Source organism: Vanellus vanellus (genome assembly GCF_965231255.1).
Source record: "Vanellus vanellus genome assembly, chromosome: 1".
Classification (NCBI taxonomy): domain Eukaryota; kingdom Metazoa; phylum Chordata; class Aves; order Charadriiformes; family Charadriidae; genus Vanellus; species Vanellus vanellus.
Genome location: NC_138905.1, coordinates 74551040 through 74578819, shown reverse-complemented (window position 1 = coordinate 74578819; position 27780 = coordinate 74551040). Strand labels below are relative to the sequence as shown.

The 27780-nt window shown below is 39.5% G+C and overlaps 1 protein-coding gene across 5 annotated transcripts in view; it reads right to left on the bottom strand.

The window, feature by feature from the left end:
- Nucleotides 1-27780, bottom strand: part of SOX5 (SRY-box transcription factor 5) — a 293938-nt gene that overhangs the window by 75100 nt on the left and 191058 nt on the right. For 4 of the 5 annotated variants that reach the window (XM_082498314.1, XM_082498316.1, XM_082498317.1 and 1 more), the window contains exons 7-8: nucleotides 23826-23946; nucleotides 10751-10836 (exon numbers count right to left, since the gene is read on the bottom strand). In XM_082498314.1, the coding sequence (XP_082354440.1) occupies nucleotides 10751-10836; nucleotides 23826-23946 (207 nt within the window). Of the gene's footprint in view, nucleotides 1-10750; nucleotides 10837-23825; nucleotides 23950-27780 lie in introns of all 5 variants that reach the window. The other variant, XM_082498315.1, reaches the window with a different exon arrangement.

The following is a 27780-nucleotide window of genomic DNA, read 5'->3' as shown; positions in this document are numbered from 1 at the left end:
CAGGTAAGTGACTTGTGATGTGACTGTCTACTGCTAAGGGGTTAAGGGATGTAAATCCAGTAGTCTGCAACACGGTCCTCCTTAGCTATTTAATGAATGGACTGGAACAGAAACAAACCATCGGTAGTAATGGCAAACAAATAAGTCAGTTCTGCAAAGTGAAAGGGATGCTTAGAAGCTAGACTAAGAATTAGACTCAAACGCAAGAGACCAGCAGAGCTCACGTGGGTTACAGACATAAAAGCTCGTCTCGAGGACCACTAGGAGATACAGGTACTGTTGCCTCCAAATTTTCTTGTTCAGACTGATCTTACGAAATCCACTGGAGTGGAAAACGTTAAGAACCTCTGAAAAGAGAAATGGAATTTGTGGAAGCTGAGCCTCGGTACTGGGGTAATAATTGCACTCTGACTTAACCTTAGGAACAGGCTTATGGTGTCCAGGCACTCTGAAAGTTACACCTCCAGATACAGTGGTATCTTCTATTGAGCTAAGTTCAACTGACGACTTTGGAAAGAACGCAAACAGAACGAGCATCCTGACCTCAGTCGTTTGTGTCTGATACTTAGAACTACAGTCTAGAGTAACTAGGTATTTCACAGTTTCAAAGTGTGCCTAATATTAGCCTCTGTTCATAAAAGATGCTGAAATAATTCTGGCTGGTAACAGTTAACCCGGGCAAGGAATCAGACATAAGAAAGACAGGATAAGAGTAAGAACACGAGAACTTTTAATTGCTTGCACTGTTCTTGCCGTATGCAATTCATATCACTGGCCAGTGATACTCTCCCTGTGTACACATTTACTATCCTGTTTGTTTATTTCTACCCCATTCTGCCTTGTCAACTGGAAATGACCTAAAACTTTGGAGAATAAAGAACTGTCAAAAATGAGACTGTAGTAAGAAATGAGCCATAAATTGAAATTCTTATACGTTCATATACTATACCAACTGGCATCTAACAACAAACCATGTCATATGACCTAGGTACAACGCAGCTAACACGATTTCAAGGGAGGTTTTCTTGTGTTAACTTCTGGGATGCATAACATGTAGTAATTCGATTTGTGGACCTAAAGGAGTAAGTGAGTGTCAGTAAGTAGTTAGCTTTGCGTAAGTCAGCTTTTCTCACTGTCGTTATTTGTTATTTGTAGCATTGTTCCACAAGCTCTGAAGAGTGTGCATGTCAGTGATTTGCAGTTTTCCTCTGTGTTTGTCTGTCACGATGTTCTGCTGAGGCATTGTAAATATACACTATTGGCAGAGCTCAGCATGAAGACAATGAATTCCAAAAATATGCAGAAAATTTCACTAGTCTGACTGCATCTTGCATGTTTTACAGGAGGCCCATAACGCCCCAGTTTATGGTGTCCGAGCGAGTCTCCCCACCGCCAGCCAACCCCATGCAGTGGGGTTCCCCGTCCCCCTGCGTCCCCCCCCCATCTCGTTTGCTCAGGATTATGCAATCTTATTTGCATGATTATATAATCTTCTTTTCAGCAACATCCCTCTGAAAAGAGCAAACAACATAATAGGAAAAGCAGTAGCACAAGCCAACTATTTCAAAACCCAGCGTCTGGAATGTGCAAAGGGCACAAAGCAGAAAAAAAAATGAAAAAAATGTTTTTTTGGTTTTGTTACCAGATTTTTCGTACAGACCTTTCCAGGGAGAATTAATTCCAAACGAATGTAAGCCATGAAACACCACACTGAAACACAAACACTTCACAGGTTTGCTCCGTTGCCAATGCAGGGAGGGAGGCATCGTCTCAGTTATCTCAGGGTGGACGTACAGACGTGGCTATTTCCTACTTTCTCTACAGAAGCTACTTTGGGGCAGTGCTAAGACACTTCTCAGATGTCTCCCCACTGCCACCCATGGTTTCAGTCTCTAGCAGACAGGTGTTGCCATTGCCGCTACGTTGACACAGGTTTTGTCTTGCAGCTGGTTGAATTCATAACATTGATACCACCACTCCAACCATTCAAAATCCCAGTTACATCGCAGAGAAGAATAAACAAAGTCTTAGCTGATATATATGCCTCCACTCCTCGAGTCTTCTCTTCTGTTGTACACTTAGACTTTGTCCTAGACAGGACGTTGTGTAAGTGAAGACTGTCATATTCTGATCTGCAAACAGGCTCTTCTGCCGGCTGCTAAAACTACTTATGATGTCAGTTACTTCAGCAATATTCATCTAAAATTAATGCCTTATAAATAATCAAGGAGTAATCTGCTTCCGTCTGTCAGGCTAACCCCAAAAAGAGAGAAGTGTAACATTTTTGCGAGAGAAAAGAAATTAAGGATGACCTGACCTCGCAAGTATGCTTGCCAGACAGTTACGCACTCTTTCTTGCATGACCTATTTTTCCCTGCTCACACCGCAGAGATGTTTCAAACAAATGGCCAGTAATTTAGACTGCTTGAAACACAGAGGGTTGCCACCCAAACAAGACAGTTGGGCATCTTAATGGCTTTGTCAGGTTTCCAAAAGTTTTTAGTGACTTGTTATCTCTTTTCAATTGAAATAGAGCTCTATTTATCTAGTCCATGAAGGACAATGTCAAATGTCACACTTTTCCAGAAATTAGTGTACTGGGTATGGACCGCGGCCGAATATTTTGTTGCGTACCACAGTGTGTGAATGGCTCATGTGAAGAAGTATACTGAGTACACACATCTAATACACACAATAAATATACTTGGTGTTTTAGTTGTAACACAAGCTAACGTAAGGAATAACTTATAAACTACAGGTTAATCAAGCCTTCCTATAACCTGAGTTCCAGTGCTGTAATCCTTTCAACCTGGTCTTGAGAGATGCTCAAAACTATTGCCTGTTAGATTCCCATGAGATTTAGAGAACATCTGTTTCTACTACTAGAATCAGATTCTGCACCAGTTATGAAGACCTGCATGACCTGTAGTATGAACCTGTGACTTTCAACCTTTTTGGTTTGAGAACTCCACAACCTTCTTAGCAGAGACAAAGACCAATGTATCATGATATAAAAGCCTATCTACAACAGGTTAACTTTTCCGAGACACCTTTCCGACCCATTGAAAGTATTAATGGCCCCCTAGCAGAAAATCACTGAATTACACTATTATGAGATATTTAAGGTCACTACAAGAAAAAGGCACAGAAATGGTCCTCTTTTGCTAATTCACAGAAGTCAAGAAGATAAGAGAAAGCTTGTGAGAGAGAAAGACAAAGGAAACAACACCCAAGATGGGGAGGAAGAAAAATAGAATAAATGTGTGCCTCTGGAAGACGAGGTGAAGGACTGGGTTTCTTCATGCTGGGGCTTATATGTAAAGAGACAACAATATGAAGCTGAAGGCTGGCAAATATGAAATAACATGGAAAAGACACTACTTCCATTGTCCAAATGTCAAACGCCTTCTGCGAACCCGGGGGGTGGGGGGAGGAGGAGTAATAGCTGCATAAGCATCTCGTAACAGGTTCTTCCTAAAGGGGATTTCATGAAAACTGCTGGGCTCTGATGCTAGCCCATATGGGGGCTCAGGAAAGTCGGAGAAAAGGCTGGCTGCACTTTTTCCAGGCTATTTGCATATGTTCTTTAGTATGCAGAATGTCTCTGTATGTAATTGAATTGTTGTTTTTGCCTCTATTAATACATATGCAAATGAGTCACTACTGCAGCTGTGCTGTATTAATCATATGTGTGCTTCTGTCTGTCTGCCCCGCAGGCTCAGGGTCGGAGGGAGGGGGAAGAGGGAATTCAGTCTCTTTAACCTACAAGAAAACTCACTCATGCAGACAGAGGTCTGCTAGCAAACAGCAGGCCTGAGTTACTACTGGCTGGTCATTTTTCAGTCTTTTTCATTTTTCATAGATATGGATGGAATCTGAAAGTTATGCAGAAAGGACTGTTAATCTAGATAAAATGAATATGCTACCACTGCTAATTCTTCCCCTGGAGGTCTGGGGAGGGAGTTATAATCCGACAACCCACAGAGTAGCCACGATACTCTTCCACCATGTGTATTTACTGCCTGTAAATGTCCACTGTGCATATGTGCAGACACTCACAGTGCTCAATAAACTACAAAGCGTTTATATATAGTCTGACATAATGATCGTCTTTCATAAATTGATTGGATTCCAATAAGATGATGCGACCAAGCTTTTCATTCAAACCTATTTTGATAGAATATACTGAGTTTACCCATAACATTGTATAAGATTATATCAAAGGCAAGTATGGGCTATTTAGACGCCAACTACAAAGCACATTTACCCACCACAAACAAGATTTATCTGAGCTGATATGTTCTGCGATTCATGCTTTTACACAATCTATCACAATCTCTAACTCTCAGCAGGTATCCGGAAAGTGAGGACTAGTTGCATCCCGGTGTTGTGAGGCTTGCTTTTGAGTTAATTGGGAGGAACTTTTTCCCTTTAAAAACACAGGGATTGCTCAAAAATGCTCTTGGTATCAACAGCTCCTCACCCCCCACCCTACTTATACAGTTTAATGAGCATTTTAAAATCATGACTAAGACTTCCTAATAAATAAGAAATCTTGAAAAGTTCAAATTTTTGGTGAGAACTTACCCCATGCCCATGTAGAGATCTTCACCCGGTTTAGATCATTGCAGCTTCACTTGCATGAAGAGTACTATGCCCCATTTTTCTAGCTGAAGAACTGGACCTTGGTCTTCAATGCTCTCTTTTAAAATGGCCATCTTGGCTACTCATTTGCCGAACAGGTGGCAAATATCTAGTGGCCAACACATTTACTTACAAAGCCAGAAACAAGTGGTGGACAGAAGTAGGGAACGTAGAATCTGCACGAACATGGCAATTTAAAAAACTATTTAAAAGGGCATCCAACAAAAATGTGTACGTATTATGTTGTTTTATTACTCCTATTATTATCATTATTTGTGATGGCCATCAGAAACAGCATTGCAATACACTGAGCTGATGGCAGATGGACAACTGCCATCTTTTGGTTATGCTAATGAGAAATGTCGCTTTTCATGTACTTAGCCCTTTTTTTTCCCCAGATGTGTGTGCTCGCAGTGAAAAACTAATTCTACTTTTTTATGCTTAAGTGGATTGCATGAGTATTATAATATTGTAATTAAATTGTGCACTAATGATTCATTCCCTACAAATTAAGTCAGAGTCCTATTAATGAGAACAGGTAAAGTAGAAAAGCAAACAGTGTAAGGATACTGACTCTCACTGTTGAAAAGCCAGCTTAGATGGTATTTAAAGGTAGATACTGCCCAGCAAATAGAAGGAATAACCTTGCACTCCTAAGGAATAATTTACCTTCTTGTAGGCAAAGAACTGGTTATAGTAATATCCCAAAGAAGTCACGAATGTAGATTGCAGAGTAAATGAAAAATGGATAAAGTATTGCCATCTCTTGGCTACATTCCATAGAGACAATAACAGGGCATCGGGCTTTTCATCTCAATCAGAAATAATTTGTATTTCTTTGCAGTTCTGGCAAAGTTGGCTCCCCAATACAAGGAAAGAATCAAGCTTTCAGTATTCAGATGTATCACTACAGTGTCCATACAGTTTTTTCAGGGTCTTCTTTCACAGATTTGAGGTGTTCTAACACTGGAATGCCAACTGCTTAGTCTGGTCAAAACTGGTTATGTCTACAGATTATAGTAAAAAATCAAGGAGAGATAAGCAAAAAAAACCCAAACCCTAAATGTGCTTGACAATTAACACATGAAAATATAGGGCCACCTCTTTAAGAGAAAGGGGAAGTTCTATCATCAGCAACATTTCAAATGAAAAATAAGGAGATACTTAGAGAAATACCTGAACTAGCAAGTGGAGAGATGTAGCTCATCCCTGCAATGGTGCAGAAGCCAAAAGGAAGCTAGTACATAAGAAAAAAAAATGGTGTCTGACTGAGCAGGCAGTCCTCATGCTTTATTTTTGTTTCATAGGCAACAGATGTTTTATGTAATACTCATTGGAACAGTCTATCTTCTGATCAGTCACTGTATACTTGTTAAATAGTTCTATCCTTTCCGTTTCCTTCAAGTAAAACAAACATGGAGACCACAGATATTTATGTGACCCTTAAGATATCTAGAAGCAAGGTTTTCCAAAGGAAAATCTGTAATGAGTGAGACACCTAAATAACAGCAAGATGAACAACTTTGAGAAGCACTTGAACTCCGAATGGGTTTATCTTTTTTTCAAAATCTAGCCACTTATGTCACTGCCTACCTGTGGTCCAAATTCTTCCAAAAAGTGGTCCAGAATATGTATATGAAATCGCATTGAAATTCAGTCCTTGGTATGCATCTTCCCACACCATTGAGAAGAACGGGTTTGCAGTAAGAAAAAAAAAAATGACCTAGGTACTTAACCAAGTAAGTGCTGACTAAAAAGCCTGGCCAAATTATTTTTCCAGGTCTGTTTGAGGTCTAATTCTGCTCATCATCTTCATACAAATGGCCAAAGAGAATCAATCAGGATTCTGCAAATGGCTGGTCTTCAGAACCGAGACCCAGCTAAAATTCTTTCGCACTCAGTATGTTGACATGAGGTTCTCTTGATGCGTATAGCCGACAGGTTTGGTCATAATGTTGAACACAACCACCTATATTGACGATGTCCTGTCTCATGCTAAGATGAAGAGGGAAGAAAGTTTGAACGTGGGCACTCAAAACTTTTTGGGGTGTTTTTCCAAGAGCAGATGTTTGTAGGAAGTCTGTATTATATCAGACTGCTATACTGTTTTGACAGGACACAAAATGTCCCTGTAGTAACACTACATGGGCAGCTGTCATTATACATCCAGCATTATCTTTCAATATAGTTATGGGTATATACAGCATTTGTATTACTGCCAATTAATCAGTCGTTGTCACTATTTGGTTATCAAGCAAACAATCTGGGAAATCGGTACCATTCGCACTCCCAATGGTGCAGATTCCTCTCAATTTGCAGATCAGGCGATCATCAGGTCCTTTGTTTCCTAATGCTCAGAAAGCACTCAGGAATTATTTTTTCTCAGAAAAGAAACCATCGGGTACCATTTTATACTCAATTTTCCCAGACTTCTGGAAACATCTATTTCATACTAGGTATGCCCAAAATGACCGGTATTAGAATAACCACTTCAGTTTACTTTGTGTAAAACTTGTTACGTGATATCTACGCTTACAGCATTGAAGGTTGATCTTCAAGATGGAGGAATTTAATTCCCTCATCTGCTGAACCATATAGGAAAACATGATGTTCATATAAGGCATACAGCAGTACTTTCAATTCATTAGCCTTATCCGGTAAAACACAGTGACAAGGCTATGTTCAGCTTTGTTCTCGTTCATTTTAAACAGAATCACCATGCTGCACGACTCTTGAAGAACAAGACCTTATGAAATTTATGGGGGGAAAAACCAACATGAGAAACTCACGTGCTAACCAAGAGGGATTTTACTGCAATGAGGGTGTATTTTAAAATTACACCTCACACAGCGTTTGGGACTGAATTTGCTCATCAACAGAGGAAAGGTAAAAACTTTTTTTCAAATGGCATTTAAGTCATTAACTATGGGTATGAGTGAATATGCAGGGCTGATAGATACCTCTTTATCAGAGGACAAGTTCAAGCATGCATCATGTTAGTTCCAGCTTCTCCAACACGGCCCCATCCATCTACTCCTTTCCCGACATCTAACAATATAGGTTTTAGTTTCCATTCTTATTGAGTCATTAGTCTCTCTGTGGATACTGGAAATAAAAGCAATCACGTATGGCTAATTGTGGCGGCTATCAGATGACAGAATCTGTATACTCCAGTGGGAACTCAAAGGCAGGGAGAGAAACGGAGGGCTTCAGATTACGCACCCGTCAGTGGGAATCAACCGGGCATTTCAAAATGAGAGATTACATTGTCACTGACAAAGGGCATCTTTGCCACAGGAAAACCATGAGGTGTTAGCTGTTCTTCTATAAATACAGTGTGCACTTCATTTACAAAAAAGAAAATTCAGTTTTGACAACCAATGATAAAAAAAAGTACTTCCTGTTGATCTCACAGTACACTAGTAAAGCCATGCCTGGACTTAAAATTCTCTAATGAAATAATAAAGGCATGTTTATTGCTATACAAACAAACAAGAAAAAGTCCTTGGCTTTGTCTTCACTAAGATAACGTTGTGTACCAAATTCTGCTGGGAGCAACAAACTGAGTATTGTGTCAGGTTCTTTGATCTCCCTTGAAAACTACTGCTTTTAGTATACAAAGGCTGGAAGACAAGTGATAGGGAAGACAGAAAAAGAAGAAAAGAGGGAACATTGTACTTTTCTGACCTTCGACTGTCTGATGACCAGAGGACGGAGGGTTTGTAGGGAAAAGTACGGTTATATGTAATGTAGGGGACTGTCTGAAGTAAGAAGAGTTCCTCCTTGAAAAAGAGTGTAATGGCTGCAGGTTCACTCATGCCATTTAAAGGTGGGTTTGGACCAGTTATTCATGACAAACATCATGAATGTTTCTTCAGGACTGAAGAAACGGTCATCAGTGAGCTAAAATGGATTTGAACAGAGTTCAGAAGGCACAGTCCTTCTAGGCTAGCAGCTATGCTAGATTCAGCTCCACTCATGTTAGTGAGAGTCCATTCTGAGTATTGCATCATAAAACCTTTCTCAAAGCACATCTAGCCTACCTGACTCTTTCAAATGGCACCAGAAATTAGAGATGTGTCCAATTTCTTTTAGACAGATTATGCTGACAGCTAAAAATCACTGGTAAGATGTGAAGACAGACAACCGTACTTTTTTTCCAGCATATACATACCCTTAGAGATCAAGTCTGAAAGAGCTGAAGGAGTCTACAGAGTTAGTAATTTGAATGTCTTCCACTGACTGCCTGCCAAACCCTCCCATTAATTCCAGACTAAATAACACGCAGCAAAACAACATAGGTGAAGTTGGTCAATACTTTCTTTTTAATGTTCTCCTTTGCACAGAAACAAGTGGCCTTTGAGTTTTTCAAATTTTCCCCAACCTTAACTCATCTTAAGATATTTATGAAGTCAGTCACATTTGCACAAAGCCTACCTTTTTATAAGGAAACTGTCATTGTGATACAGCCTATTGTAATCAGAATACTTCAGCCCACCACATGCAGAGATACAGCCCAAACCTGGTTCTGAAATGAAAGTAAACCATCCTCCCAGCTTACTGGAGCACTGATGCATTATTTTAGGACTAGGTTGAATGACGGCAAAAATAAGGAGAATTAGACTTAGACCTTTATTTTCTCAGTGCTAGCGACCTCCATTTTTGTTTTTCCTTTTTTCCCTCTTTCTTCCATATATGTGTTCATGTGTGCTCGGCTATTATAAGCACTTGATCAATACTGACGTTACGCCTCAAAATTCATTTCAGAGGGATGACTTTTATGGCTCCCATGATTCTTAAGCTGCCTACGGTATTTGTAACTCACAGAATCAGAAACTAACACACAGACAGTGTAGCTTTTCATACAAAGGCACAATAGGAATGAATGTATTAACCTCTGTGGTGCATGGAATGTGTCAGCTTACACACTGGCAGCTATTTCTGTGAAACTCAGCTAACTTCCGCTGGCTGTGTTAAAATACAAAAAAAAAAATCTTCCCCAGAACTATGTCCCACGCTCTCATATGCTGGCCAAACAACTGAAATATCTGATGCTGTAGAGAGTCTACTTCACACTGATGCTGGCCAAACTGAGTTTGAGAATGCATTTTACATGTACTGTTTATAAATGCTGAGCTTTTCCAAGCAGGTATAAAGCTCTGCCGTTCCATGTGACTTGGCAAATAATAATGAGCGGGGAGACGAATTAGCAATGGAGAGTATGGGATTTTTTGTCGTCGTTTCTACAAAAGAGTGTCAATCTGGATTTGCAGAACTAGAGATGATTTGGAGCTTGATTTCATTTTAGTCCCGAATTTTACCCGGCTTCATCCTACCAGCAAAGCATACGTGGCACGTAACAAAATCCAAACTGTGGAGATGGACGTGACATTGTCTTAATTCCAATGACTTGACGAGGGTTGTGGGGCTGATCAGGAGTACCTGCAGAACATCTGCACCGCTACCATTAAGACCCACGGACACATCCTCCAAAATTTAGAATGATATTGGGAGTTTTGAATCAGATACATCTGGCTACCAGGCCAACTCTTTAATGTAACTCAAAAAAAAATTCTTTACTATCTTTCCACCTGTTTTCTAATCGCCTATGTTAAATTACTATAATCGCTAATTATCTGCACTACAGCAGTGGCTAAAATGTGCTGGGTACCATAAAACACTGTAGGAGGGGCCAGGCATCGCTCTGAAGAGCTTACAGCCTAAAAGGACACAATCAGGTTAAGCGACTTTTAAGCAGTTTAAAAGTGCTTGTCAGGACAGAGCTTTTTCGCCCAGCACCGCGTTTCCTTTTGCTGGTTTACACCTGGCCCGCCTTCCCAGCCTGCATCAGAACTACCTCACGGAAAAGACAAGCAAACATACAGCTCCGCGGAAATTCAAAGTACAAGCCTAAAAGTAGTCAAACTGACAACAAAGACGCACAAACGTAACAAAAATTTCCCCCACGGTAATGTATATGATGCAAATTTCACGTGAAGAGAACAGACCAAAGCCCCCTGTTAATTGCATTGTGTTCAAATGGAAGAGAAAACTGGTTTTCGTATTTACTTAACCTTTGCCTCTCGGGTATTGTTTTCGGACTTACCTGCAGTTGGAGCGGGCCTAAGCCCGGTGTTGCTGCGGCAGCAGCTGCCATGGTAGTTGGGATCAGCTGAACAGGGTAGGGGTCACCTAAGTAAGAGAATAATAGAGGCGTCAGCACCTTTTATCTACTCTCCACCTGCAAATTAAAGTCCTGCATTCACTCTTTCCAAAAGCCTTCTTTTGTGTGCCTTGTTGAGGCCTAATGAAAAGCTCTATTGTGCAGCCTTTTACTAACACTCTTTTCACAATTCTGGCTGAGAGAGGAATGTGAATAAAAGGCACAAGCAATTAAGGCGGAAACCTCATCCTTTTTCATGATGTATTTAGGGAAATGGAAAAAAAAAGTGCACATTGATCAGAAGGCTGCACTTCAAAAAAAAAAAAAGGGGAAAAAAAAAACAAAAAAGAAAGAAAGAAGATGGGGGTAGATGAGAAGAAAAGGAAAACAGTACAACCTTGATAAGATCACAGCATTAGGAGGGGACAAATTTACAAGCTTGTCCAGAATATGAAGTTAACCAAACTCTGATCACTGTTAGTAAACTGAGCCTCACACAGATCAGAAATGGCACTCCCTTGACTACTGTGTTTTCTTGTAGGCGAGAAAAAAAATATCTTGCTTTAGTTTCAGGGTTTGATCCTACAACAGGAAAAAGCATGTGAAGTTAAGTAAATGAGATACAAGCCTCCAAAATCCCTGTGCCAGCTCCACCTCATGACTTGTGATTCAATTTTGCTTCTGAGGGAAAGCTACTTCAGTTTTAGTAAGAACTGTGTTGTGCTGAATGAAATAAAGGGTTTCAGAAAAAGTTGCAAGCATTTGTAAAGGAAAATCACCTGAGATGGCAGAATTCAAGATGGAGACAGGCATGTTTTAATGTTATGGAGCGCTGACTTTTGGTCACTCTTTACACAACTGATTTGTTAAAATAAACTTCATACTAGCTCATCAACAAAACTATTAAGAAAACTGGTAAAAAATAATAAAAAAATGTTACATGCATTATATTGCTTCTCCAAATGGTAAAATGTTCAAGCACTTCCCACTCAAATAAGGATAACCAGAGCATTTCTGTATGTTCCTATGTTCTGGTAGCAGGCATGACTTCTGTAGCATCAAAACAGCCACTTGAAATGAGACTATGGCAAAGGCAGACTTTACCAGGAAAATATATCTAAATGTTCCTGTACATTTCATTAGAGAGGAAGACTAAAAGTTTCCCCCCTTTATTGTGCTTTTTTGGGTGACCTGGGGGAAAAAAAAAAGACAAATGAAGAAGGCAATGCAGGCTGTTCTGTATATTCATTAATAGTTATTATTGAATTAAAGTTCATAATGGTATCAAGCCTAAGTTACAGGAAACAGAAAACAAAGGGAAAGAGATTTATCTCATGTTTTTGAAATGTTAGAAATAAGCTGTGTTGGTGTATACAAGTTCAGAAAAACTGTTAATGTTTATTTTTCCCTTTTATAATGTAACCTTATTTACAGAGATCTTTTCATTCAAGCATTTTGATGTCCTGTTAAGAATTAAATACGATAACTTCTAGAAATAGAGGGCCAGAAAAAAACTGGGTTAGCAAAGCATCTTAACAGGTATTTAAACTCAATAAGCGTGCCTGCTTATATTCAAGAACATCTTAAATAATGCTTTCCTGACTGAAGCCTCACAGTCTCTCAAGGCCGGCCAGCCAAGCAATAGGAATCTAAAGGTCCACCCAGGCATCCCCATTCACAAATGTCTTTGCACTAGCACCAGGCCACAACTTCTCTATTTATTTATTTACTGTCAATGGCTAACAGATTTCCTGACTTTCTTGGATTTTTCACCCCCCAGAGGATGCCATTGTTTCACATTTTCCCATTTTCCTTTGCTTTAACTGAGAAATCCATTTTCTGTTTCATATCACAGGCTGAATGAAACATTTCTCGGACTTGAAGTTTTCTGGGGAGTTATCCTGTGACCCAAGCAACGCGCCTTAAACATGTGAAGACACGGAGAAGAAGGAGACGGCAGCCAAAGACTCAAGGTGAATGGTGTTTAGCTCCTTCCACACCACTAGTAGCTCAAAGGCTAATCCAAGTATCATTCTGAAAGAGACCTCCATAGAAGACGACATTTTGTTCAAGACCCAGCTATGAAATAATATAAAATTACGAATTTCTCAACTGCTAAGAAAATAATAAGGAAAAAGTTTCTCACTAGAATATTGCTTTTACAGCCCCTTAAGATTTTTAGTTACAAGTCATTTGTACTAAAACATACATATTAGAAGATTAACTTCCATGCACTGTCCCACATTCCTCTTCTCTCCACACACATGTATAAGCCTCAGCCCATCTTCCCACAACCTCATGCTAATTCAGAAATCCCACTATTCTCACCTCCTTAAACAGCCAGGCAGATTCTCATACCCTCGTCTGTCGTGGCAATTCCTATCTTTTATGGTTCATTTGGTAGCTATATCAAGGAGATGTTTCTGAGAGAAGAACATGCTAAAGTCCCCATGGCCATGTGCACGGTCACAAACCCTGGCTTTGGTGTTGTAGGTAATGCCTCTGGGATTCTTTAGGAGACCATGCTGGAAAGCAACCACTACACCTATACATGCTAACGTAGGTTTTCAGAATTCCAAGAAAAAAAATCCAAATTCATCCTGAACACAGATTATAGCTGTGCAAAGCTAGGCTCTCCTGTTTACCAGGTTGGTTTTTTGTAAGTTCACCCTTTAAAGGGTTTTACATTTTTCCAGTGCTCCAACATATTTTAAGAAATAAAACCAACAAACAAATCTGAAAGGCTTCTGTAACCTATTATGAATCTTTGCATTGTTACGCTTTGGTAATATCCTCTGCTATCTTGTGCTTATCCTAGGCGTTTAGCAATTCTTTTCATGACGAAAAGTACATCCTGCCTGTGCTGCAATTCTTTCACAAGTGCTACTCAAACACAGTACATCCACATTAGTTCTCTCATGGTACAGACATGGTAGCAGCGAAGAAGTTGGAGGAAGGTACAATAAGGAGAAGAGACAGCATCAGCGTTTGCCCTGTTACAAATGTCTAACAAAAGATCGCCTCTGTCTGGAGGAGCTTACAGTCCACAGGAGACAAAACACAAAAGAGCGAGGAATATGCTCAAATGCCGTGCCATGCCCTGGGTCACAAAACCTGCCAGTGGAAGAGCCAAGACTAAAACTCACAGACAACTCTTCAGACAGTGCCCTTCCCAGGAAAGCATCCAGGCCCTACGTCAGTGAGGAGGCCAACCACTTCTATACTCACATTACATAGTGCAGGAGCAGCTGCCACCCCTCAAAATACTAACAAAGGCCTCAAGGTCTCATCTGGTAAGTACGGACCTGCTCACTCTTTGCTGTTCCCCTAGAACGTGATTCCTTTTTCTACTGTCCTTAAATTTATTCCCCTATCAGACCGAAGTTTTTGCCTGAGCAGTTTTAGTTAGTTCTGAAGGCTGGGAAACGTCTTAACTATTTCATTACTTCTTCAGTAAATATCTTATTTTTAGATGTAAAAAGTCGCTACATTTTTTTCCCAAGCTCCGGGAACATTTCAGGAATGTGAGGCAAGACACACACTTATTAGAAATAGATATTTCCCAAGCCATTCACACAAAATTCTCAAAGAACTGTATTACATTTCAATTCACAAAATTCACTATTAACCTACTAATGCACAAAGGCAGGAGCGTACCTCCCGCATCTTTTAGCTACCAAAAGAAACATTTTGTGCATTCCTTTCATGTTCCAAACTGTCTCTCGTTATGAGTGGACTTTTCTCATAAACAAAGCATCAGAGAGGAGTTTTGTTGTTGTTGTTTTTCAGTGCCCTATATGGTAAAATCTGGAGCAGGTCAATGGCTGGAATTTTTAATTGTAAGAACAAGGTAAAAATTATTTAATTAGATGACATATTCTTCTCTAGTATATAATTATTTCCCGGTCTACCTGGTGACATCACTCTGAAGAACAGAATTATTCAAGACTGACTACATGAAAAGAGCACAGAAGGAAGTATACGCTGGTGATATGGCAACTGAAGAAGTGAATGGGATATGTCAGCCTGGGGGAGCTGACGGGGTATATTAGAGGTGTTGGTGCACACAGTGAGCAAAGGAGAACGCCAGTGGCTCTGGGAAGAAAGAAGGCAAGGCTGAACTCTCCGTTCTGTGCCAATTCTTTATTTCACTATCCTTCTTTTGGTCCGTCTTCCACAAACATACCCAGAACCTTGTTCCTGATAATTTATGCACTGCAACTTCTTTCAATTTCAAATCACACCTTCATCCTTGCCCAAAATAATCTTCCAAGATCTTGCTTACAAGAGGATTTTTCATGAAGTACATTCACTTTTAAACCACTCTTTCTATGAACTCTCCCCATCATCCTCCACTGAAAACGCTTTTCTGCGAAAGTAAGTTGTGGTACAGAGCCAAGTGGACATCGAGTCCCAAAACGCAAAATAACAACCCTGTGTTTAGGAACTTGATTTTCAGCTGACTAGCTACCAAGCTCATGGATATTAAATGATCGTATACTTGTGGAAATACAACGGTGGCTCTTAAACCATTGATATGTTTTGCAAAATTTTATCAGAGGAGTTTAGTAAGTTAAAAAAACATTAAGACTTTTTTTAAAAGAGAACAGAAAGCGTAGGAGCTAACATTATGTGTGTTGCACCATTCACCTAAACTCATAAGATGTTTTTTGTATTCCTTTTTCTGTCACTCATCTCATTTATTCTCCTCCATGGTGTAATCCCCCCCAGTGTCTTGTCTTGTCTCCTGACAGGCTGCAAGCTCTTCAGAGCAGGCACAATTGTCTTACTTGCTATATAAATCAAGTTACATGCTAATGTTAAATTATAATGTTTTGACAGGATTTTTAAGTTGAACCTGATTATATGAAACAATAGAACACTCTGATTTTTTTTCCTGAAATTTTCTTCTTTAAAATAAAGGTATACCAGAAGAGGAGAAGTAAGGGTTTTATTTCCTATGATTTTTTTTAAACTTATTGTTTTCCTCCTACATGTCTTTCAGGGAGAGCAAGTGAAAAAAGTTGGAGGTCATGGAAGGAGAAGAAAAAAAGAAAACAGTGTAAAGAATATAAAGAGTACAAAACAAAACCAAATTCTTAAATTATAATTTCCAAAACCAGAATGCTACACTAAATTCCATGAAAAATACCGGAATAAACATTTCCTTACAGTAGATTCTGTTGAATGAAAAGGAATTCTAAATTATATTGCCCCCATTTTTGACAAGCTCTAGAAAAAGCCACAATAATTTTACACTCAATTTATCACTTAAGTATATTTATAATGAATAATCACAGCTGACGGCTAACTGACAGGTAAGCCACCACATCTCTTCTCACCACTCATTCATTCTCGTTCTCATCACCATTTTCATTTTCTTGGTGCTATGGTGGACGCATAGTAAGGGTAATGGGAAGCTGTGAAAGACATGAGCAGTATTCCCCGACTTCTGGCTCTAGGCATTAGGGATTTAGATAAATAAGAAAAAGAGTATGAAGAAGATACCACCAGTGGCTTCCAAAAAGAAATCCACAGTGGTTCCCTGATTTTCTTTGAGGATAGATCCGGACAGCACTGACCAAGAGCTGCCTACAAGGGATTAGCCTATTTTGTACTTTAAAGAAACAATTCCGTCTACTGAAGGGATGGCTTTCAGGGACCTAAAAGCAGCCTTCCAACTGCATTGAGGAGGTGATCAACAAGACATGGCCAGGCTCCTCATGGCAGTGCTTGGGTAGAAGACAAGAGCCAATGGACATCAGCTGAATCAAGAGAGGATCACATTTTCCCCCACGAGGACAGCCAGAAGTTGAAACAAGCTGTCACAACAGGGTTGTGCAGTCTCTGTCCTTGGAGGTTTTCAAGCCCTGACTGAATAAAGCCCTGAGTAACCTGGTCTCGTCTCCTAGATGACCCTGCTTGGAGGAACAGGTTGGACTACAGATCTTCTGAGATGCCTTCCAACCAGAATAATCCTATGATTTCCAGGGTGCCCCTTTTTTTTAATATATATATACACCTGTTGAATTAATGACAGTTATTCAAAAGCTCCAAGTACACAGAGGTTTGTAAATGGTCATGAATTGAAAAATCGGGACTTTCACTCGGTCGCCCAACTATGGATAATAGGGCCATAACACCCGACATCCTTTATGGCCTAGAAACGGAACTGAATTTATCAGCCTGTTTTCACAGGACCCCATTATTTTGCTTGTCTATTTTGTTTTTCTTAGCATTATTGTGAGAAGCGACACATAGATCAGGGGCTAAGGGATTCTTTCAGTTAGAAATAGTCTTTAGTTGTGTTGTTATTTTTTGCAGTTTTGATGCCTTCCATTGCGTTTGCAGCACTACAGAAGTGACACATTCTCATGTATGCTAAAAGGCAAAGTTGTTACCAAAAATCCCTCCTTCTTGCTGTTTCTATCCACAATGCTATTACTCTTTTCTTATCCTGGGGGGAACATGAGGGTTTAGTCATATGCTCATTCTTTTCCAAGGCATAAACAGTAGCCCTGAAAGATGACTAGCATCTTTATAAAGAAGCTACAGTATGTGGTCCTCACAACACATGGTTCCTATTTTTGTCATTCTGATAAAAGCATAGCAATGTCAATATTTTTTTCTTGTGATTTGGTGATTGTCAATGACCTGTAAGTCAGCTGATACAGCTGACACAGTTAAATCAGAAATTAGCACTCAGTCTCTTTAGAAGCCAGACACATGGACACTGAGCACAAGAAAAATTATAAGGCAGTCCACATGATACCTCATTAAACAATGAAACATGTGACTGACTAAAAAACAGAGATACATCAGCAAATTTCCCTGAGGAAGTTTATGGTATTTAACTCCTAAACATTAATTTTATTGTACTGTATGAGGAACCAATTAACTGAGAGTTTCATTTTTATCGGACATCGGAATTATTGTTCAGAATACAGATGAACAGTAAATTCAGCGTATTTTAATTTTATTAGGCTTGGCTTGTTCATCTCACACGTTTTTGCCAATTTTAAAAGGTAATTAGATACTTCATCAATAACTTTGTGTGAGTTATTTTATTTAGAACACTTCCAGCAGCAATGAGCTGATATGTAACACACATACAATGTACCTATTGTACATTCCGATTCCCCCCCCCCCCCAATTGGATATGGTTGAAATAGTGATTAAAGTGCTTTCAGAAAACCTCATGTTGATGACATCTGACTGGGAACACAATACGATTTGTTACAACAAATTATCCACAGGGTAGAGGAGGAATAAGCAAAGAAAAACAATTCTTGTTTCCAGAATTTGGCATATTTCCATAAAAATAACATAGGTATCAGCAAATCAAAAGCTACCTAGAAGTGTTCCCGAGAATTTGCAAATAACGTGGAAAACATATTTGGGGTAAATGCCACTTCTAGAAATACAGATTTAGTAACTATTGTTTCCTGAGAAAAGAAAACAAATCCTAAAAATCTCCATATAATTCAACTCCTTGCACACCTCCGTTTAGAAAACAAAGGATGTTCTTCATCCTCCAGAGAAGAAACTACCTGGAATTCAACAGCTTCAATCATATTTAAAAACCTCAGGACCTATACAACATACCACACTGCCGTAGGTGGATGGTCAACGTTTCACTTCCTTTTATCGCGATCATCAAATGCTTAAAGAAGCGATGGGAGCGCGTTTTCCAAAATGAATCTTACTTAGCACCATTAATTGGGCAGGGCCCATCTTCTTTACAGAGTCTGGGCTACTCTGTGTCTTTTAGTGGAAAGCTAATGGTAAACACTGCTGCAAATGTAGAACCACAGAGGAAGCACAGGGAAGCATTCTGTCCTGGTGCATTCTGCTCCTTACAGCTGTTGAAGAATACCCCGTCTACCACTGTTCTCAGCCTAACTCTTTCTGCCTTTTCTGTAAATAGCTCCCCAGAAGCAGACCCTCCTGCTTTCCCAAATCTTTATTTCATTCCCTTTATTACCTCTTATACAGGAGAGACAATCACGCCTTCATATTCCACATACAAATCTACACGTATGTGCATTAATAAAAGGATCACGCTACCTACGACTAAAAGGGCAGCCTCCTCTGAGGTGGAACTAGGCAGTTTTCAAAGGGCACAATACAAAACTTATCTTCTATCACTCACATTGTTTTTGTACTTTCAAAGCACTTCGTAGATACTAATTAGCTCTAAATAAACTCTAATGATTTCTGAGTGGCCCTAGCAGATCTGTATCATCTGGTGTGAAACCTGACTTCAGTGAAGTCACCAGCAACAGCTCCTCAGACCTCCACCGACCTCACATTTCACTCGGCATTGCTAAAATTCTGGGAGTCATGTATATTGTCTAGCAAGTATCACAAGAGAAGCTGAACTAGTAATAACAGCAGTAACAGGTGACAGGGTTAAGGAATGCTGGCTGACAATAAAAGGAAATTTAAATCACCTGAGCCAATCTGCATAGCCTAAATGCGGGAGAAGCTTTGCCACAGTTTGGGAAATGCCATAATCGGGCTCTGTTTGGTTTCATCATCAGCTGAAATGGAAGGAGCTCACCTGCTGCTAAAACCAATTAATGTACTTATGGTACTGGGGTTAACCCCTAACATCTGCTCACGTCACAGGTTACTTAGTTAACACCCCACTTTGAAACATCAACTCTTTAGAAAGAGATTTGCATTATACATCTATGTAATTGTATATAAAACTACATACTATGTATATAATAAAATACGTATAAAGAGGTTTGCATAAAAATCAAAATACTTAAATTCCAAATAGCACACAGTGAAAGGATAACCAGGTATGCAGCAAATAAGCAGGTAAGCAGTATTTTTCTTACTAATCGTGGACAATATAGTCCCTCACATACCACCAACTTATTTTTCTCGTATGAAAAAACAAAAAGCTTTGGTTGTAAATTATGTCTAGGTATGGAGGTTAAAAATCCACTGGAACCACAGATTATGAACCTTTTTCTCAAATAGAAATGTAATCCTAATAGAAGTTCCTCCCTTTTTCTCTGCCAACTTTACCACCACACAATATGCCGTAGAGAAAAAAGGGGAAGTGTCAACTTGTGTAAATTGTCCCTTATGTAATGCAAACCATCTGTTTAAAAAACAAAACAAAATGAAAAACCAAGCCACTCCCAAGCATGATCTGCTATGGAGAAAAAGAAAGAAAAGTGAATTTACTACATTGAATTGGAAGCCAAAGACCACGACCTGCCATGTAACCACGGAGAAAATATTTACCCTTCTCTTCCCTGTATTTACCCAATTTTGCAAAATATTTGGAGAACTATAAGTGAATAGTTTGCTCTGCACATATTAGAGATTGATATTGTTGTATTCTTTTGAGCATTTCAGCTGTCTAGAATGTTTCTAATCGGGTAGGAATGCAAGCAGAGAAACCTCCTTGTTTTTAATAACAGAATAGCTCTCTCGCAGTGATGCCACCACTGGGTCTGAAGGTCCCCAAGTCCCAAACCACTGGAACCTGGCAAAGTATAAGGGGATAAGTATCAGTATACTCTTGCCCTGTTATGCTCTTCTTTAGGTATCTGCCATGACAGAAATCTAAATGGACCCCTGCTATGAAATGTTATGACTATTTTTGTGTTATCTTCAGTCAAATACTCAGAAAAGGAAGTACGTGTAGAGAAATCAGTACTCTTCCTTTCCACAGTCTCTCTCTGGATAAGTCATTAGTCTGTTGGGAAGCACTGGCTGAGGAATCCTACCATGTACACTCTCTGAAACCACCGGGAGACATACATTTGACCATCTGTTGCTCTGACATGGACAGGTGAATCAGAAAGCATTGAATAAGTTAGCTTGGTTTCATTATCTAAGCTGAATGAAAGAAAAACAGCAGTATGACTAGGTATTAATCATTTTTTCTCTTTCACTGACCTCGAGGCTTGATCACAGATTCTCTTCCAGCTGCAGCTGTGCTGGCTGAAGAGGCCACCATCTCCAATCACAGCCCCCTGCCAAAGGTTACCACTGTGACCAAGCTGCTTGTTTAATCACTTCCCAACATGTTTCCATTAAAATGAGCCAGCTTAGTTTAAGCAATTTTAACAGAAAGTCCTTGCTATCCCGGCCTGGACAGAAGCAAGTTAGGGAGTGCTCAAGCAAGAAGCTTGGCCAGTATGACAGAGGTTAGAGGTGCAGTGATGAGCAACTGGACGCAGTTATCTCTTCAGCTACTTGGCCTGCAGACAGAAGGAGGCAAGTAACCCAGCCATGAGGTGTGACCAACAGCACAACTGACGAGAGATCTGCAGTGCCTTAGATAACAGGCTGCTGAATTTGAGATGCTCGGAGATCTGACTTTTCAAAGGGGCAGGGCACATAACAGTATAAAGGTCCCTTTGAAGGTGTCCCCAACTGGATATTCATAATCAAGGTACTCAGCATCATTACATTATGAAGTTATGAAAATATCGGTTGTCACAACAATTCCGTCTTCCTTCTCCCCCAGATTTTCAAATCTCCCTTTTACTGAGAAACAGTATATGAAAATTCTTACAGTTCTTTCTTGTTTGTGACTGGAACTGAGTTGTCCCATGGAGATTTTTATTGTTCCTATGTGCAGCTTGTTAATGCCAGTAAATAACAGAATCATCAGTAGAGAATTTCTGTCAATCAGCCACACAAAATAATTCTAAACATCTATCAGTCCAGAAAAAAGGGCAGGTTTTCCAAAAAGACGAGGAAGATGCAGAAGTGAGGTTCCATTTTCATGAGATACATCAGCCAAATTTAAAACATACAATGGCCGACAGGTAAAGATGCTGGTAGTGGGTTCTTCAGAAGTTCATAGGAAGGCCTTGCATCCAAAAGCAAACACAGTGAAAGTCAGGCATTTAACGTGCTGGGAAGCCGAGCAAATTATTCTGTTGTGCATTCTCTGTTGCAGTGCTATACTGGTACCCACTTTAGCTCAGTTCAAGCTAGCACAGGTGACTGTACTAAAGTTTACTCTACAAACATTTGCGAAATATCCCTGAGACTTAGATCCTCGTGCCTTTGTCACTCTTCAAATGAAGATCTAGTTACCTAAATCACTCAGGTGCTTTAGAAAATTTTATCCAAAGCTCTTTGGTTTACAACCCACCACATTTTTGTATCAGCTTCTCTGATACAGAGAAGGGCAAGCAGAAAAGCGGGAGAAATATCTTTTAATGCCCTGTCAAAAACATTACTTGATGTGAACGTGTTATAGCTTTAAGGCAGCTATGTTTTTCATTGCTACAGGCTTTCTAGGTGTAGCTAAACCCGTATATGCTTTTTTGTTTACACTAAACTGTGAGTGAAAAGAAAAAATCCTTTGGACTACTTATCACTTTTCTTCAGCTTCTCAGTCAAATTCAGTCAAACATGCCAGGGAATCACCGAACACAGAGCTGTCTTTTTCCACTGGCTTCTGCTCAGTCCTAGACCTTGGCATGCTGTTAATTCCAAGCCTTACTGCCAGGAGCAGCAGCAACTTTGCTCTTTTTTTCTTTTTCATTTTCAAGGTTACACAAACATGTGACATCATATGTACTTCATGGATGTGAGGAACTATAGGACTGTCTTACAGTTAACGTACATGCAGTCAAAAGAAGGGAAAAAACCAACCTCAACTCTTTCTACCCAGACCAGACTTCATTAACATGGAACTAATTTAATCTGCCAGATATATCTAAAGGGGTGCTTTCCTGACCTTTTCCAGGCCTACAGTTATGGTAGCATTCATATTCAGTGTGGTTTTCAGTTAAACATTCTGTAATGTGAATCACTACTTCTCCCATTCGAGAGAGACTGAGTGTGAAATCACTGGAAGAACTGAATGAGCCTATGCTTTGGCACTGCAGCTGCTGACGGACGTGAAGTGTTTCGAACAGTAATTTTCAGTAGTGGTCCCGCTCTGTAAAATACTAGGAAAAGGGAGCAGTGGCCAAAGAAACTCAAGTTCGCATTCAAGTACTGTATCTACAATGTTACAGAAACTGAAAGAAATCTGAAATTGTGGGCTAAGCCAGTACTAGCTAAAAGAATCTTTTTATGTTCTAATTTTATGAAACTGCTGCAGTGGCAAGTGCTGAGTAACTCAAAACAACTGATGAATTCAAGAGTTAGTCAATGATACAGATGGATACACTGACATGGACATAATAAAGCTAAATATCCATGCTAGAGACAGAGAATGGCAGAACAAGCAAGTCCTAGATAACTCAGAAAGAAACCGATGTCAGAAGAGTTATACAAGCACAAATGCATGAAAACAAGGCTATGAAATTCATGCTGAAGCTAAGACTTTTCATGGAAATTGAGTTCCTTGATTATTCTTTAACTTGTATTTATTATCATCCCCTTGACAGGAACACGAAATCCTATAGAAGGCTTAAATAAAATTTCCAAAAAAAATCTGGGGAGTATAGAGAACAATACAAATCTTTCAAAGATGAAAAAAAGTAGATGCTGTCTTTTTTGGTGTTAGGATCTCATAAATATACTCCTAGTTTGTATTAGCCCATCAAACTGAAAGGCATATGCTATCTTTGATCTCTGTGCAGAACCCCTGTTGAGATTAATGTGAGTTCTGTGTGAAGAAAGAGACTAGAATAGGCCCTCAGTTCACAAACAGTGAGCAGGCTGCTCCGGGAAAAAAACATATTTTCTTACAACAGTGTTGAAATTTATTGGGAAGTTTCAAATAGCTTCTCTTCAGATGTACGTATGTATGTGTGGTCATGAGTATGTTCACTTGTCAAAAAGATCTGTCAGAAAGAAGGTGCACAAATCTACTTGTGTGAAATGTTTTGCCGTTACGTTGAAACACATACTTCATCTCTGACAATCTTTTCTCATACGGTAGCGACTAATTCTCTATTTTACACTCATCTGTGCAAGTTAAGGGCTTTGTCCGTCTGGCGAGAGAGGTGATACTTTTATACAGATTGGCAAGAAGTAGTGCCCTACACCCACTTCCAGCTAAAAAATCTACAGGACTTACTGCATCCCGCTTTGTAGCTGAAACCAGGAGGAAGAAGGAATCCTTGCTGTGCAGCTGCTGCTAGGGTTCGTTGGTCTGGAGGGAATACGGGAATCATTAATGGAGGCAGCTGACCCTGGACCTGCTGAACAGGAGAGGGAAAATCAAACGTGGAATTTTTTCTGGGGAAAATGCCTGCTTACATGCTTTCTCTTCCTTGTGACCTGAGAGCTCAGGTTTGAATATGCTCCTCCATAACGGGGTGTTCCAGTAGCATCAACTATTCAGCCTCATCTTAACTACCAAAGCACTTCATTAATCCAAAATAAATCAGAATATTCCACTAACTCATACCTATATCCCAATTAATTATTCCCCCCCCCCCCCATCCATAATGTCTCACTTCTCTTTGACTGCAGGGTGGGTTTTTCTCTTTTATTGCACTGTGTAACAATATCTGTGTCTCAGACAGTAGCTTTCACCCTGACTGAGCCCAAACACAAAGATACACACACACAGAAGTACAAATATGTGCGTAAGTAGCATACAGCATAGTCAGTGTTATTTTTCTGCCCGTATACATGCACTTACTTGTACATGTGAAAAAGTCTCTGGGACGGTAAGAAAAAAAGCGGAGACACACTTTATCCACAAATAAAACACCGCTATGTCTGAAGCATTAGCTATTCAACTTTGCACAGCAACTGTACACAACCACGCAAGTCAGGAAATGGAAAATATTATATTGTACATGGATACTGCAGGGGACTTAAGACACGCAGAAATTAGTCATCAAAACTGGAAGTTGGCCATGGCACAACGTCTACTACTATTGCTTTTAGCCAGTTCTCTCAGAGTTTTTAATTGCTAGAAATGAACATCGTCTTTGTATTTCACAGAGGTGAGAAACAAGAAGTTTGCTGGATTAAAATGTTAAATGGTTGGTTTTAATCAAAAAACCCACTGTCCTGACCAGATCAGTCAGTAAAGGAAGACTGACTCATTTTTTAAGAGAGCTCATCCAGATTTTTAATGCCACTGTAAAGCTGAGGCACCAGAGGTAGGTATGTTATCAAAGACTAAAATTTAGTTTGTGGTCTGTAGCCTTAAGAAACAAGGAGAATTAGGGTGTGGATAGCCAACCCTTTTGGGCCAGAGGCGTACGAAGGTGTTACTCCCTTCATTATTGCCTGCGTAGCAGAACTGGCAAAAGAGAACCTGTGCCAGCTCCTTGGTTGCCACAGTTCAGACTACAGCATCTTCACTTAATTTTATTTTCATTTAATCTCCTGAAGATGCAGGAGATGTCTCGGTTCACCCAACACTGTTACAAGGCAGAAGACTGATATGAAATTTGGTATGGTAACCTCTTGACTGATGCCAGGACCTGTCAACACCTGTGGGTGCTGACTGCATCTTTACAGTCTGAAACAATTTGCAAGGATGGAGTTCAAGAACGCTCTTGACGGAAATTCTTGCACTGGGAGATTAAGATTGGGATTGAAGCTAGAGTAGACGTAGCTCCACTCACTGAACTAACTCGATCCATTTTCTGTTACTTCAGTATTCTCTTTCCTACTCTGGTCCTGTTAACTAGAAGACATACGTACTTTTAACTGGACTGCTGGAGAAGAAAACATGTAAAATCTGATTTCTTCTCTATCCCCACTCAGTCACCCTAGAACTGCCCAATGTCTGCCTTTGCTTCATGTGTTTATTTTTTGTTTGTTTTGTTTAGGGTTTGGGTTTTTTTTTTTTAAGACAAAGACAAACTAACTGTATTCTTTTAGAACAAAAATGAACAGCCGTGTGGAATTTTTGCATAGTACTCTTCTTCGGCAAAAAGCCACAGAACTTTTTTTTAAATGGTTTCCAAGGATGAAAGTGACTTTGCCAAGCAAAGAAGCTTCAAAACAGGACTCAAAAACACTAATAGAAAGACAGATGGTTCTACTAAGAGCTTTGCTGCCAAAAAAAATGTTAAAAAAAAGTGAAAAAAATGGAGTGATGTTATTGAAGCTGACTGCAAAGTTCTCTGATGACTGCAAATACTCTTGTCCCACTGCAAGTGTTAACTCTGCCTCCAGGGCTAATATAACTAAAGCACCACACACACACAAATTGTCATTGCCAAGCCCACAATGTAGCACAAGTCTGCGCTTGATTCCAAGTGACTGCCAAATACACGAGCAAAACACCACACTGAAAAATTCCCATTTAGGAAAACATTTACCAGGAAAATGCCCTTGCTTCTTAAATCTGACTGCTGCGTTTCATTTTTTTTTTCAAGTCGCCGCTCCTCTTTATCTCTCCAAGGGGCCTTATACCCACTAATTTCAAACGACACAACCCTGGTTGTGTTAAGGAGGTAAGAACTATAGAGTGATGAGGATGGTTTGCATGGATACAGAAATAACGCAGTCAAAACAATGTGATTTTCCTTCCCGAATGGAATGTATGTAGCACCACTCAAACAGCTACACTTCATTTTCTCCCAAATACAAATAAGTGCAAACATTAGTTTATTTTAATCCGATTACCTGACACAATACAATGCAAATTACGGACTCTTCATTTGTATGGCTCATTTAACTACTACATCTTAACTTTTGTTATGTTTATTATTATTACCTAGAATTGCTAGGATACAACTGTTTCAAGTGGCACAGAATACAGGCCCTCCTTCTGAGTTTTACAGGAAGGGTATTTTCCTCTTTGTTTTGTTTTGTTTTTTATAGCTATTACCACCTCAGTTACATCTCTCACAAATGTTTTTTGTTATATGGTTTACATACTTTCCAATGTTTTGTCGACGGTAACTTCTTGATACCGCACTTCTAATTTGAACATAATAGACTGCAAAATCAGGGCTTTTTTTCAGGCCTTTCAATTTGTTTGGCTAATGGACATACATATGTCCATAAAAAGAAATACATCTTTAACAACCTTAAAATGCATATAGCGGTCAAGATTCTCCACTTGCCAGTCAGTGTAGAGAACGCGATTGCCTCTTCTTAATTGTAATTTCCTAAAGGTAAACACTGTAGTTTAAATCCTCGCAAAAACGACAATGGATTTAATGGGCTACAATTTTACTTTGTAACTTCTCATCTACTGTATGATATTAGCCTGGATGATACCGATACTATCTTCCAAGGGCATGTTTTTCACTACCCACACTATTGCCATGATGTCAACTGATCACACAGTACCCTGATCTTTCTTTTAATTTGAATGCCATCACCACATATGAGATTCACCAGAAGTACTCTTATACTGCATGACAAACTGTAGAGGCATGATATGCACGGAAAAGGCATATGACATATATAAAAGAATTAAAAAATGAATCAAATGTTATATTATTCTATACAATCAATTCACTAGTCAAGGAAGTCATACTTTCACGTATCTCTACCAAATAATTTGGGGCAAGAGGGAAGCCCATACTGCAATGAAGGAAGTAAAACCACACCACTTGACATCTAGTTTATGAGAAATATTCCCCTTAAGGAAGCCAATACACAAGAGTTCAGAAAGATCAAGAAAGTAAAGGTTCTCTAATTCATATTGAGGACAGTAAGTCATCTTCTGTAACAGCAAAGTATTTCAGGAGTAGAAGAAACTGCAACCAAGTTTCACCTAGAGCCCAAACGAAAATCAGGGACCCTTCATACTTGCCACTGAAAATCCAAAAAGGAGACGAGCTCTAAAGAACTTGTCAATGAAAAAACTAATACGAGCACATGACAAGCAACTGATAGCGTATCTACTGTCCAAGTGGGAAACTGAGGCATCCAGAGTTGCCTGTAGAAATTTTTGATTTTGGGAAGTGCCTCACTGTATCTTTATTTGTTTCAGTGCCTTTGAAAAATCTGCCCTTAAATGACTTATCCTTATCAAAAGAAATTTGTTAGTAAACTTGGAGCTGATTCAAGTTGATGAAGCCTGGGCCACCATCTTCACAAATCTGTGC